General features: G+C 43.5%; 1 protein-coding gene across 1 annotated transcript in view; it reads right to left on the bottom strand.

The window, feature by feature from the left end:
- LOC308305179 (F-BAR and double SH3 domains protein 2-like) overlaps positions 1-15,287 on the bottom strand; it is a 98,720-nt gene that overhangs the window by 35,053 nt on the left and 48,380 nt on the right. The window contains exons 6-10 of the mRNA XM_080749885.1: positions 12,118-12,251; positions 10,571-10,625; positions 9,813-9,941; positions 7,816-7,938; positions 3,361-3,456 (exon numbers count right to left, since the gene is read on the bottom strand). Coding sequence (XP_080606011.1) covers positions 3,361-3,456; positions 7,816-7,938; positions 9,813-9,941; positions 10,571-10,625; positions 12,118-12,251 — 537 coding nt within the window. The remainder of the gene's footprint in view (positions 1-3,360; positions 3,457-7,815; positions 7,939-9,812; positions 9,942-10,570; positions 10,626-12,117; positions 12,252-15,287) is intronic.

Below are 15,287 nucleotides of genomic sequence, written 5' to 3'. Positions count from 1 at the left end.
GGACAATGGCCTTATAGATAAACAGATACCAATGTTTATTACACCTTTTTGCCAGAGACGACCAACACACCGTAGTGTACAGGACACAATGCTGAGTAGAGTACATCTAAGGGCAGAATGACACACAGCATCTTTGAGTTTATAAATGACTTCCCCTTAATCCAAAACTGATAGGGAAACCACTTCAACAACCCTTCTACAAATCATAGGGAAGCTGGTTATCTTTCTGCAAAAGAAGACAATGTTCTTGTTGCCGGGTGCTGACAAGATTGTCTATATATTATACTGGTTTACTTAAATGTAAATTTCTCAAATGCCAAGGTATTCAGTGACTCTCTCAATGTTAGAAGTATTTGCAATGGATATTTGGTCCATGATTGATAATCAATATTTCTAGGCCCACAAACCTACAAACCCCTGTGCAATTGCTGAAGTCTTTAGCCAAGTAGGGCCTGCTTGCTTGCTGGCGGGTGAAATTATATTTCACCCACCAGTAACACTTGTCAACCAGTAGTGGTCAAAGTAGATACGCAGCATACAGCTGTGTCCACCATACAGATTGGTCAACATACAATTTCATTTCACTAAATAAGTTACATACAGCTTTAACATTAAAAAGAGCTTCCTGCAGACTAGAGCATTAAAGGAAAGTTGCGGGCTCACAATGGCTATTTGTACAGAGTCAACAATACAATGCACAATACAATCTAGGATGGCAGTGGCTGGGTGGGTAGAGGGGCCTCCTGGGAATCAGAAGGTCACTGGGTCGCCCCCCACCCACTCTACGTGCCTTGAGTGTAGCTGAGGAAGACACTTAAAGGGATATTTCACTAAACACTTTGGGTAATTTCCAGTATAATCAGGCTTTTGTGAACACCCAGGACAGATTTTAAGTTAGTTGCTTGATTCAGATATTTGATGTTCATTTTATCAGACACGCCCCCTTCCTATACAAACCCATTGTAACTTCAAACTAATAATTCTGAAACCAATCAAAAGCCTTTCAACCATTATTATTATTAGTAGTAGTAGTTTTGTATTGTAATGTGAGCTCGGGGCACATTTCTCTACTCAAACCTGAGCCCAGAGCATAATAATTGGGTCAAATTGAACCGATTAGTAAATGATTATTACCCGTTTGCCTCGCTGTGATTTATAAACATTTCTTTCTGAACCACAACAAAACCGACAGGTACCGACTGGCAGGTCCGGTTCAGGTAGCCATCCTCTAATGTAAGCACATTGCCAGCAGTGGTGCCAAAAAAGAAACATGTCCAAATATGCCTGGACGGGCACAGCTCGCATGTCAAACGCAACAACAGCGTTTTCTGAATGCTGTTGGCTCTTTCTCGTTCTGTCCTGAAGGGCATCAAAATGCTAGGCAACTAGGAATGTCAGGGGGTGGCTAATTCCACTATTCCCTCCTGACTTCACCACATTTTTGACGACCATAACATCTCCTAATTTTGGTAGCCAGTCAACGTTGGAACCTTACAGTACAGTGCAGGGGCGTCATTTTCCAGGGTGTTACCTTGGCAACACCCTAGCTTTTTCATAAAAAAATATAATTTTGTCAATTATGGATTTTTCACCACGAACGTTTGCAGGACAGTACATAGATGAATTAGGCCTACCCTCTGTGTAGAAATCCATGTAGCACTGCATCTCTAGCTTGAGTGCAGGCTTGTACTAGCCTAGTAAACGACCAACTTCCGTTCTCCAGGAGGATGGTTTCTGGAAGAGGGGCGGGTACGAGGCTAGGCTTGTACAGTAGATTGTCTACTTTTGGTGCGCAACGTCCGTGCGCACATATGTGCATTCAACGAGCCTAATCGCACAGACGCACAGCTCTCTCTCTCACTCACACCCACTCGTTTTGACAGTGCTTAGTCTTTCAATCCCTCCTCTGTCTGATTGCATTATTTCATTAAGTTCACTCTCGTATTCATACTGGCACATTATTAGGCTACCTAACCGGTGGAGTGTTGTTTCTAGATAAGAATTAAAAAGCCTGTAAAACGTTATCCCTTTTGTAGTATGTCGGGGTGTTTGTTTGTGTTTGTGTTTGTGTGTGTGTGTGTGTGTGTGTGTGTGTGTGTGTGTGTGTGTGTGTGTGTGTGTGTGTGTGTGTGTGCGTGTGCGTGCGTGCGTGCGTGCGTGCGTGCGTGCGTCCGTGCGTGTGCCTCTGGTACAGTGGCTCCCAAACTTTTTAGCTAGGCCCAAAAGAGAAATTTGAAGTTTGGCTGGGACCCAAAACTAGTGAACAGCAGATCTACAGCGTGTTAATCTGAGTTCCCAGTTTGTTTGTTTTTTCACTACTAGGGGGGCAAGAAGAACCTCTGGGCCAAAACCATGATATCCCTGGGCCGGAAGCTGTCCCAGCTCAAAACCTGAGAGGACACGCCCATACTGGATGTAGAGCCCTGCAAACCCTTAAAACATTCAGAATAGAAACCAACAGCACTACAACAATCTGCAGCCCATGTTTCTTGGCGAATCCTACCAGACTAACAGCTTGTAGATCAGCTATTCTACCACTTTTTGTGGTCACATGTTCAGATACTGGATTCTGATTGGCTTAAAACAGTGGCAAATCAGTCAACAACCTTGAGTTGGCTCATGGACCCCGCCCATTGTTGTGTTGCAGTTGATTGTAACTAAATAACCTTGCAAGTTACAACTGTGTTTTCTTTCATTTATATGGTAGAAGTGGTAGAAAAGCAATTTACCATTCGCTTCGCCTCGTGCCACAACCCAGTGGTAAATCAGCCAACAACCCACTCCCTCTCATGGTAAATGGCTTACTTTTCACTACTTTTGACTTTTTTCCACTACAATTCTTTTCTAATTTAGGGATTTTCTTTGATTATTTTCATTGTATTCATTGAATTATTTTTGTAAAAGGTCTTGATAATAGATTGACAATAATGTAGGAAACTCGCGACCCACGGAAAAAATGGATCCGGGGCCCACAAATAGGTCCTGACAGCAGTGTTTCTCAACCACTGTGCCTGGGGACCTTTGGTGTGCCCCTGAGAAGGGTCAAGCACACAACGCCTCGTTGTGTGCTTGTAGATCTGCTGTTTTCACTACTGTTGTGCGACAGCCTTGTATGACGAAGCAGGGCTTTACTTTGCGAAGAAACAAACAAATTTGAAACTTGGAGATGCAAGGTTTCTTCCTGACAGTGACGATATTTACACCCCCGTATTATGTTGGTGTGCCCAATGGATTCTTGGGATATGAAAAGTGTGCCCATGCAGAAAAAAAGGTTGAGAAACACTGCCTTAGTATATATGCAAAGGAGCAGCACAGGAGTGGCAGCCGTTCGGTGTGTGTGACAGAGTGCCAGGGTCTCACCGTGTCAGTGTCACTGGGCTGGAAGAGGAAGTCTGGGACTCGGTGGAACGTGGGGTTCTTCTGCACAAACAGCTGCTGGTGGAATTCCTGCAACACCTAGGGTGTGTGTGTGTGTGTGTGTGTGTGTGTGTGTGTGTGTGTGCGTGTGTGTGTGTGTGTGTGTGTGTGTGCGTGTGCGCGTGTGCGTGTGTGTGTGTGTGTGTGTGTGTGTGTGTGTGGTAGTGGAGGGAAGAGAGGAAAATCAGTGAGCATATCGTTGGCACATCGGGTGGAAACCCTGTATGTCCAAAAGCGTTCGTTTTGTATTTATCATTTTAAAAAGTATTTAAAATAGTGAAAATAGCCGATCTACAAGCACACAACGCCTCGCGATGCGAGGCGTTGTGTGCTTGTAGATCTGCTATTTTCACTAGTTTTGTGCGACAGTTACACTTTGAAAATCCGACCATACCCGAACCCGACCGACATTTAGGGTAGGGTAGGGCCTAAAATGTATGCTAACTAGGTAGGGCCGGGTAGGGCCTCCGGCCTTCCAGTTAGGGCCCATTTAGGGCCGGGCCTTAATTTTCAGGCCCGTTGAGAACTCTACTTCGAGTTACAAGGTTTTTGCCCGACAGTGACGATATATACAGCGTACATCAATTATAAAAACGCAATTTGAAAACACGATCACATTCATGACTCAACCTGTAAAATCTAAGCTAACGCAACAGACACATCTGACACGGACAGATACTAAGACCAAGCCTCCGTTATTATCAGTGTACGACGTACGTACGGTCTCTATATTTTCCGACGCTTTGAAGGGGAATTATAAGGCCATGTGAGAGCCGTCATGCTGTTCCCATTAGAGCCATAGGAACTGGACGGAACATTGTGAAGAGACGGAGGAAGTGGAAGAGGTCATCAGGGGTACGGTCACGGTCGACCTCGAGAGGTCGCAGGATGATGCAACAGAGGTTGAAGCGTGAGGAGTGGAATGCTCCCCGTTTTTTGGCCTTAAAGGACAAACTTTACAACAGGGTTACAGGGTTCATATTTTAGATAGTCATTAGAGACAAAAAAAAGATGAGTGTTAAAATGTTTTCATTTACCGTACGTACTTCTTTCTATCCTTTTACAGATTTTAACGATTTGCAAGTAGCTGAATGTGTATTTTTAGACACAATGAGTCCATTCCCAAGATGCACCGCAATCTTTCATGGGCAGATGTCTTGTGGGGCATGGTGTAAATAGTAACAAAGAAATTGCTGGCTTATTGTGTCTAAAAATACATATTTAGCCACTTGTACGCATGCCCCCAACCACTGAAATCAAAACACTAAAATCGCTAAAACAATAGAAAGCAGTAAATGAAAACATTTTAACACTCATCTTTTCTTTCCTCTAATTCCAATCTAAATATGAACCCTTGTTGTAAAAAACAAAAGAAAGTTGTCCTTTAAGCTAGATGGAGAATTCACCCTTTGTCAAGTCCCGCCCATTGTCCTGCCCCTCTCCACACCCATTGGTTGCTGTGTCTTGGTGGGACATTCAGTGGGACATTCCATCCACGGCTATGTTAATTCAGTTGCTTCATATTGTTATTCTGTGGGCTCAATTCTAATTTCAAACTTTGTTTCAGTCAATTGGAGCTGCTCAGTGCTCAGTGGCAGCATAGTGAATCGTCATGTTTTTAAATGTTTTTATTTCTCCAAAAATTATGTTTTAGCTAATTCAACATAAAAAAGGCGGAACCAGGGCGGGACAAGGCAGATAGAGCCTGCTGGTTGATCAGTCAGGGACCAACCAGGAGGCTAACAAAGGGTGAATTAATAGACCCAAATAATAAGTGATAATTTTTAACTGAAATCTTTGCTTCTGGGGGTCCCTGGAACAAAATATTTTGAGATTGGGGTCCGTGGCCAAATACATATCATTTTGGGGGTCCTTGAATGACAAAGTTTGAGAACAACTGATATAGCAACATAAATTATTTTCAGAAAACTGTTAGGATTTAAAGGCATTTGTAGAATCGGCCTATAGTGGTTCTCAAACTTTGTCAAGGACCCCCAAAATAGTATTCTAAAATGGCTAGTTTCATTCCTTGATTCTGATTGGCTGGTTTCCCTTAATTGCTGTGGTATATGTAACTATAACCCACACCTTGAATCAGTTTATATCAAACCCAGGTGTGTTATTTCTTTCCACAATGTTCCACTGTGCACCAATTATCTGCACCTGTGTTGTTGGCAAAAAACTACTTTCTTGTAGCTGGGAACTTTCTTGCAGACCTTGTAGTGAATTATTAGTGAAATAGAACCGTTTTAATTGGTACATATCTATGCTTTTTCATGTTGCCATATTGTAACCGTTTTAGAAAAGCAATAAGCCACGCTAGGCATGTGGTTACCTGTATTTTATAACAGCTGAGAGGGTTGGAGACACTCGACTGCGCCTCGTGCCTCTCAGCCGTTATAAAATACCAGGTAACCACATGGCTCTTGTGGCTTATTGCTTCATTTGGCCACGGACCCCCACGGACCCCCCATCTCAAAATATTTTGTTCCAGGGAGTCAGGGACCCCCAGAAGCAAAGATTTGAGTCAAAAATGTTAACTCTAAATTTGGGTCTATTCTGCATCTAGCTTAGCAAAAACCGGGGAGCATTCCACTCCTCACGATTGAAGCGGACACATGCAACGCAGTCGTGTGTGTGTGTGTGTGTGTGTGTGTGTGTGTGTGTGGGGGGGGGGGGGGGGCACTAAGTAAACAAACTAGCGGCGTCAGCGCGCACAGATACAGGGCGCAGATTATACGAGAGGTGAAACAGAAACCATGCGTGTCAATGGGGCCGAAACATGAGCCGCGCTGTAGAACAGAGGCCGTGTCCACCCCGCTACCTCCACACTGGTCTGGCCGAGGACCAAAACAAAACGCCACTCCAGTTTCAGAGAGAGAGGCAAGATGACCTCCAGGACGGTTGGGACTTGAAAGACGGCTCGGGCGAGCGAGGTAACTTAGGAGGTGTCGCGGTGTACCAGAGCACTTATGTAACTTAAGCCATTCGAACTAATGAAGGTTTGGCCTTAGCGTTCATTCACCTCCTCCCGTACTCAGAGATGACACTTGGTAACTAGAAGCAGTGCTCTTCCGAGCACAGGTCTCCACCAGGCCACACAAATCGGCCTGTTATAGCGCCACCATGAGGCTGATTTAAAAAATGTGGGGCAGAGGTTCTGAATTAGCATCCAGGGAGTGTGTGTGCTCAGTTTGGCAGCGATCGGGCCAACGGCGCCGGAGATTAGCTGGTAACAACCAGGCCACACAAATCGGCCTGTTATAGCGCCACCATGAGGCTGATTTGAAAAATGTGGGGCAGAGGTTCTAGATTGGCATCCAGGGAGTGTGTGTGCTCAGTTTGGCAGCGATCGGGCCAACGGTGACTGAGATTAGCTGTTCACAAACTGCGAGGACGCACGGACGCACGGACGGACGCACGGACGCACGGACGGACGGACGGAGGGGAAAACATACTCTCCCTCAGCCTTCGGCTGGTGGAGACAATAAACAGGCGGCGGTCATGGGTGATAGCTTTTGAAGACCATATTTTCAGCCGCTCAAACCGGGACGCGAACCGCTGTTGCCTAAAACCGGGACCCTCAAAGCAATGCGCACATTCACCGCGCACGCGCGCGCCCATTCTCTAACATTCGTGCACGCGCCTACAGTGAGTGATTGACAAACGACCTCAACTGTGAATTCGGACACGCAATGCATTTGTTCATGTTTTCTGATTGTTTAGGTGAGCATGTTTACATGAAAAGAACATGATAAATGTCTATGCAACCACTGACAACAGCTACTATTATTTATTTAGGCCTAGAATTATTGAATGCTTTAACCAGTGAAGAATAGCAGATATACAAGCTCCCAGCGCGGCACCGAGAGCTTGTAGATCTGCTATTTTTGAAAAAGTCGTGAAAATGTGTGCAAATCTTTGACTATATGTTTTTTCAAAGCGAACGTTTGTAACTCAAATGTTGCTTCTGGGTGGTCCCTGGAACTAGATATTTTGAGATGGGGGTCTGTGGCCAAATACATATCAGTTTGGGGGTCCTTCACATGAAAAGGTTTGAGAACCACTGACATAGTAGTCTCTCAAGAACAGACTAACTGAGCTCCAGTTAAGCGAAAAGGACCTTTTCTTTGACGATGGCTGGCCAGATTGCTGACATAGAAACATATGTTTTTCAAAAAAAAAACCTTAGAAGGATTCAAAAGACACTTATAGAATCGGGTCAAAATTCCAATTTTCACGATTTTTCAAAAATAGCAGATCTACAAGCTCGCAGCGCGGCACTCGGTGCCGCGCTGTGAGCTTGTATATCTGCTATTTTTCAAAAGTTAAAGCATAAAATAATGATACACATTTAATGTGTACCCGTTCTGAATGGGTGAATTCTGGCGAACTTACCCCGTTGGAGCTCTCCAGGAGGTGGCTGAAGGTATCGTGGACAGCCTGGTAGGCCTCCAGCTCGGTCCGACAGAGCGACGCTAGGTAGTCCTTCACCTGCTCATAGACCTTACCGTCCAACACCTGGAGGCCACAGAGAGAGAGAAGCACATTTGTTTGGTCATTTGCATTATTATAGGTTCAGACCAGTGGCGTCAGTTCAGCAAAAGCTAGGGTATGGCAAAGATGGGAGTCCTCATGGAAAAGAGGCATTACATTTTGTATAACAAGTTCTATTGTGAAAATAGCAGATCTAAACGCTCACAACGCCTCGCAGAGCATGTAGATCGGCTATTTTCACAATGTCTGAAAATATGGATATGGCAACCTGGAATGGTTGTTCAAGTGCAGCTAAACATAGCATGTCAGTAAACGTGCCACATGAATTGCACCTGTGCAGCTGACCTACAGAACCTGGGAATTTACCATTTTGTCAAGATGGGGAGAATAAAAGTGTGGAGAATATAATTAGTACACTTGTTAAAGTGACCATTTTGTTAAATTTTGCATTTGTAGTAATTTTACTGTAATTTAACAACATAATAACCATCACAGATACACAAAGAGACATTCATGGATTTATATTTAAAAGTAACTTTTATTTTCCCCCCTGGACCCAGGGTATGGCAGCTGCATACCCCTGCCATACCCAATTGACGCCCCTGGTTCAGCCCAGCTATCACCAGCTCTCCACCAATAGCTGTCACCATCCATCCGTCTGTCTATCTACTATAGGGGTTTTCAACCCGTTTCATTATTTATTCTGCATTGGAGCACCCTGGCCACAATATGCGCGGTGGGCTGCATAACTTAAGCGGCGGAAGTGCTGCGGTTAAGGGAAGTTACATCACGCATTGCAGGTCTGTTTACATTCCCCAGCAAAACAAACCTAACTAGATTGTAACTCGCTCTAAATGCGTGTATTTGTCAGAATCCATGTTTCTGTTTGGATTTTGTTTATTATGAGCGCAACTAAAGGGTCGGGAGAAGTAGAACAGTTTGATGAGATACAGCCTCTCAAACCCCCCAAAAAAAAGATTTTGTCCACAATTTCATGCTGTATTGATGTTGGCACCATTAGGAGAGCTAACAGGCAATCGTTGGTTGATCAAAATAACAATTCTTCTATATTCTCTAATTATGACAATTTATTGTAAATTAACTACTGCAGATGTTTAACAATAATTTAACTCTCAGGGCGCCCGCTGGCCTGCTGGTCCAGGCGCATACCACTTAGGCATTGATGCCTGGTGCCGGTTCAATTCCCGATCCGGCTGACCTTTGCCGCATGTCACTCCCCATCTCTCCCCCCATTTCCTGTCAGTCTACTGTCCTATCAAATAATGGCATAAAAGCCCCAAAAACAAATCTAAACAACAAACAAACAACAATTTAACTCTCGAGAGCGTAAAATGAAACTAAATGGACCCGCTATCAAGAGTCAAAGATCACAGGTTGAGAACCACTGATCTACTACATCATTCAGGGTTCCCCAATAGGCGGCCCGCGGGCCATTTGCGGCCCGCGGGGGGCTACTGTCTGGCCCACACCAACCCCAGTAATAATGGTGGTATAAGAGCAGCAACAATACTATCGTCGTTGTCGGGTGGAAATCTCGTATCTCCAAATTTGAACGTTCTTTCGCAAATCATACAAGGCCGTTGCACAAAAGTAGTGAAAACAGCAGATCTACAACGCCTCGCACCGCGAGGCGTTGTGTGCTTGTAGATCTGCTGTTTTCACTAGTTTAAATCATTTTTTAAATTATAAATTCAAAACGAACGGTTTTGGACATACAAGATTTTCACCTGACAACGACGAAAACTGTCGCTGGAGTAGTGGGAGCGCCACCGTCGCCCCCTGCAATGTTGTGGCCCTCGGCTTGGTACCCTAGACATAATTCGGCCCTTGGGGAAAACTAATTGGGGAACCCTGTACTCAGTGTACTACATCCTCACCTTGATGCAGTCTATGAGATCCGTCTCGTAGTAGCGCTGCTGGTGGGCGTTGGCGGCCGCCAGCGTGAGCAGGTAGTCGTTCCTGGCGTGGGTGGCTTTGGAGTTGCACTCGCTCCTCTTGGCTTTCAGCTGCAACAGAGAATTACATTCAATTCAATTTTATTAGAGCGTCAAATCATAACAAGTTATCTCAAGACACTTCACAAAGGCTAAGGAGCCGTGAGAGAGAGGGAGGGGGGGGGGGGGGGGGAGAGACAAAGGAGAGACAATTGAAAAGGGGGGGGGGGGGAAGGGAGGGAGAGACAAGGGAAAGGAAGGGGAGGCAGGAGGGGGGTAATAATACATTTTATTTGTGGCACACTTTATGTTTGTGACAAATCTCAAAGTGCTACATTCAAAAGGTCAGAGAAACAAAGCTAAACACATTGAAACGGACCAAGGAAACCTGTATAAGGTAACCTTAGAACAGTGCACAGTTTCACACCTTTATTAACTACAAATCAGAATAGCATTAAAAGCACATAGTGATTACTCATTATTATTACACAACTCAGAAAGAGTTAAAATGTAAAGAGTCTCTCTAGACCTTGGAGGGGGGTGGAGGGGGGTTGCACACGCACACGCGCACACACACACACACGATCTGCATGTGTGGTGCGCGTGTGCATGGGGAGGATGTAACCACTGCAGTCCCCGGGCCACTATAAATATCCACCGCCCCAAAGGTAGGGTTTTAAATATACACTTGCTATACTTACTTTTACACTGGCTCTCTGCAGACTGGATCGAGACTGGAATAGACTCAGCTTGGACCTGGGGAGAGGGAGAGAGACAGAGGGTGCAAATCAGAGACCTGAAACCTGCTTGAGAGTTAAAGGACCACCTCACCTCTGGGACAACCATATCTTATTGTATTGTTGTTTGGGACACAATCAACACAATCCTGAGTTATTGTTACGACTTTTATGTTACGACTGACCCGCTAGGGACGGGAGAAGCAACATAAAAGGATAGGACAACGACTTTCCAAAAAAGGTTTATTTTATTATTTTTTTAGTCAGAGACAAAATCTCTATTTTGATGCTTTTTTCAAGTGTTGAAAAAAGGCTTTGAGGTGCTGGTTTACATTTGAGGAAAAACCACTGCACTGAAATGCATTTTGCATCATATGGTGCTTTGTAGCATGCTGAAATACTAAAATATCTCAAAACACAGATTGAACACACAACATTACTCAGGATTGCGATGATCTTGTCCCAAACAACAATAAAATAAGATATGGTTGTCCCAGAGGTGAGGTGGTCCTTTAAGTAATCCAACGTGGAGAACTTTGTTGCACCGTTACTTGCGGTCAAAGTTATGTTATTGCTGAGTTTGAATGCATCATTAAAGCATGGATTGATTTTAAAAGGCTGCTAAAAATTGTCGACGGAGCAAGGATTGATTCACAAACAAAATTCAAGTGTCTATGGCTTCGTAGCCGTACAATGATGCTTACCTAACAATGTTTAGACTCAATAGATATGCAATTATGTTTACATATTGGAGAAAGTCTTACAAATCTATAAGAAACAAGCCAATTACAGGAGAGTGGTCTATGTTTATGCTTGATATATATCGCTGAAGCTGTTAATAGACAATGTCATTGTCTATTCACATGTATCGGTGGCGGTATGGTCCTTTAATGTTAGGGTAAGAATCTGTGAAGGGCAGTCAGAGTGCCTGACAGCTTAATGGCGCTTCCTTTAACAACGCGGTTTGGCAGCTGCATATCCGCTGAATTTGCATGCAAATTGTATCATGCACCAACGCCGTGTAGCTAGAACAACGACAGCATGTTCAGGGAATACATGCTGAATCCATTGCAAGCATTTGTTTTGCACAAAAAAACATTCATTGGCACCAGAAAACGCCCACAAAAGGTGATGACTCATCACTTTTCGTCACTAAACCATCGTTTTCTGGGGCTATTTTTAGCCCAAGGAATGTTTTTTTGTGCAAAACAAATGCTTGCAATGGATTCAGCATCATGACAAACCCCTAGTTAGACCCCTCACATCCTACTTAAAGCAGATTTTTTTTTCTGGGTATTTTCCTCCTGTATAGAAAGTTGATGGGAGCCCAACTTGATTTGGCCGTTGTGGGTATTTGCCATGAGCAGATCAGGGTAGATTTTTTTATCCTGGCTAGTAGACCTAATTTCCTGTCAGAATCAGTTGAAAAACGAAATAATACAATTTTGTCCAACCTGAGTGTATTTTTATCCTAGATTTACTAGACTAAGTAGGAGTGTTGCTGCTCATACTTGGCCTCCAACTCGGCCTTCTCCCGGACGGCCTGGGCCATGGTCTCCGTCTCCTGGTACTTCTTCCTGTTCTTGCTCAGCTCCTTAACGGACTCTTGCAGCTCGGCCTGGACCACTGTGAGCTGCTCGATGCACTGCAGGGAGGCAAGCACACAAGCAAGCGCCACATGGAAAGAGATTAATACACACACGCAGGAATTTGACTATACAGCAGGGGTAGGCAACCTTAGGCACGGGTGCCAACATTGGCCCAGGGGAGGGTGATCACTGGCACACTGGCAGAAGTATGAGAGTATTTTATTATTTTAAAGGGATCCCTGGCTAATACAGTATGACAAATATGCCTTAATACATTATAATTGTCCCCTATAACTACAAAGTAAAATTAAAAACACCTTAAATATTGTATTTCTTCTAGAAATAGCTCATCTTTCACTCAACAGGGGAAATGCCTGTCGCAAGTTGATGATGTCATAAATGTCATGTGTGATCTATCCCTATGGAATTTATGGCATGCATGTGCAAATATAAACAAACTTAATACTTCCTATGGTTAATATGAGCATAAAATCAATATTTCAAATGTGTTTTTTGCCCATGCATGCCATAAATTCCATAGGGATAGACCACACATGGTTTTATGACATCGTCAACTTGCGAGAGTTATTTAATTTTTAATGTAGTTATAGAGGACAATTATAATGTATTAAGGCATATTTGTCGTATTAGCCAGGGATCCTTTTGAATCAGACATTGTTAACGTGGTCAATTAAATGAATTCACCTAATTTGCCGCAAATTACCTTCTGCACATAATTCTACATTCATTAAAATCTGAACTTTGACTGGGGAGGGAGTCAGGGAGATAGGTGAGTCTAATGATCGTGTCCTGACAATCAAAACATGTCAGAATTTTGATGGGGTGCCATTAAAATTCATGTTGACATGGCACACTGACTATCTAGAAAATAAAAACCACACTCGTGTGAACTGAGCGGTGGAGGCTGCGTGAGTGTGTGTGTGTGTGTGTGTGTGTGTGTGTGTGTGCGTGCGTGCGTGCGTGTGAATGTGAGTGTGACTGGCCTGAGGCTGAAGAACAGCGCCCCTCCCTTAACATGTGTGGTCAGAAAAGGTACTGCAGGCTTGAGGCTACATACAGACACGGACGGCCGGACGGACGCATACCCACACACACGGCCACGTATAGGAGACGGTGTGACCACCGCTCAAAAACCTGGTAATTCATTTCAAAAAGGTAGAACATCTGCAGTGGTTAGAGGTGGTCTACCTACTCTTCCATTGTGAAATATCGTAGGTAGAATACTGTTCTTTTCATTTCTATTCTTCTTGTTCGTTTGTTTTTTGGTGAACTTTATTTATCACGTGAATATAAAGTATAACGTTGACTAAAGATTAATTACCTCGTCACAGTAAAATTCCTAGAGTTCATTTAACCGAGAGTATAACAAAAATTGATGATACATTGCTCTGAAATGTGTTGTGCATCATCATTTCTCAAACGGGTTAAATGAATTATATTATATTAAACTGTGTTCTATAATTGTATCTGGTTGTGTGGTTCACTGTTTGATATATGATATTAAAGCTTCCAAATTAATTGTAATGAATGTGTATTATTGTTGTTATTTGATAATGAGACACAGCTGTATAGCGTTTTGTAATTAACTATGCTCTTGAACTATGTATACACATGTCACTTGCGCCAGCCGGCATTTACTGACACTGACGAAGGCCTATGCGCCGAAACGCGTCTGTCTTGTTTGGACATAAGTTACTGCTGCTGCTATTCATTAGTAAAGACTCTTAAAGGACAACTTTAGTTTTTTACAACAAGGGTTCATATTTTAGATTGTAATTAAATAATATAAAAGATGAGTGTTAAAATTATTTCATTTACTTCTCTCTATTGTTTTAGAGATTCTTATTTCAGTGGTTGGGGGCATGCGTACAAGTGGCTAAATATGTCATTTTACACAGAATAAGCCCATTCCCAAGATACAACGCAACCTTTCGTGGTTGGATGTGACTTATGGGGGCTAGAAGTTTTACTGTAAATAACAATTGGCTTATTGTGTCTAAAAATACATATTTAGCCACTTGTACGCATGCCCCCATGCATACACATGCCCCACATTTTAGCACGGTGAACGCAATAAAACAATAGAACGAAGCAAATGAAAACATTTTAACACTCACTTTTTCTTTTCTCTAATTACAATCTAAAATATGAACCCTTGTTGTAAAAAAACAAAGTTGTCCTTTAAAACTTACAGTGAGTGCGGCTTGAACTCCCCTCATCATTTCTCACCATTTCTCACTGGAGAGAAAAATGTCAAAACCAAATAGACCCACGAGTTCATACGAATAAAGAAAAATGAAAGTGCAGCCGTAAACAAAAGAACCACACAGTTGCTATAGATCAGGTGAGATCAGAGTAATTCCATTACGGGATGTGTGACGTGAACGCTGCGATGACAACGCCTTCCAAGAGGTGAGAGGACAAAAGCCACATTGTGGGCGACTGAGGGCAGTGGAACGTGGCTGTCAGTAACCAGAGAACATGCCCTGGTCCCAAAACTCAACGTTTTTCGGGGGAAAGCACTCTCAGACCTTAACAGCCTGCTGCTCCCGATTCTAAATCGCTGTGGTTATGGCTGTATGAACGTGTTGCGAACAGTTTGTGTTTGAACATCATATCATACTCTTATACTCTTACATCATATTTATACTCTTATACTTTATGCCCCGTGCAGACGACAACTGTCTCTGGAGAAAACAGTAAAATGTCGTTGCGCAACTTCTCACTTCTTATTGTGCGTCTTGCACCAGCATTGAAAATTATGTAATGTGCTTGCCGTGTCTCTAGGTGGCGGTGACGCACAGATAGACGCTTCCATTTCCTTGTTTACATTCACCATGGTAACCAAGCCCCCAGAACGGCTTGTAAATATTGAAGCAGCCTCCCTACTGGCCAAAGCTGGAACAGCAGGCGGGGGGGAACGACATGCACAAGCATAAGAGCGCGCAGCTGGGGTCTACACAATAGGGTTCAATGGACGTCGAGTGACGTTCGTGACGTAATTACGTCTCGGCGTAATTTTATTTTGCACATAATTATGTGCCAATTTCCCCCACAATGCACCAGGATTA

The sequence above is a fragment of the Nannobrachium achirus genome, assembly GCF_963921795.1.
Source record: "Nannobrachium achirus genome assembly, chromosome: 19".
Classification (NCBI taxonomy): Eukaryota; Metazoa; Chordata; class Actinopteri; order Myctophiformes; family Myctophidae; genus Nannobrachium; species Nannobrachium achirus.
Note: the sequence above shows the minus strand (reverse complement) of the source record. Positions and strands in the feature narration are given on the sequence as shown.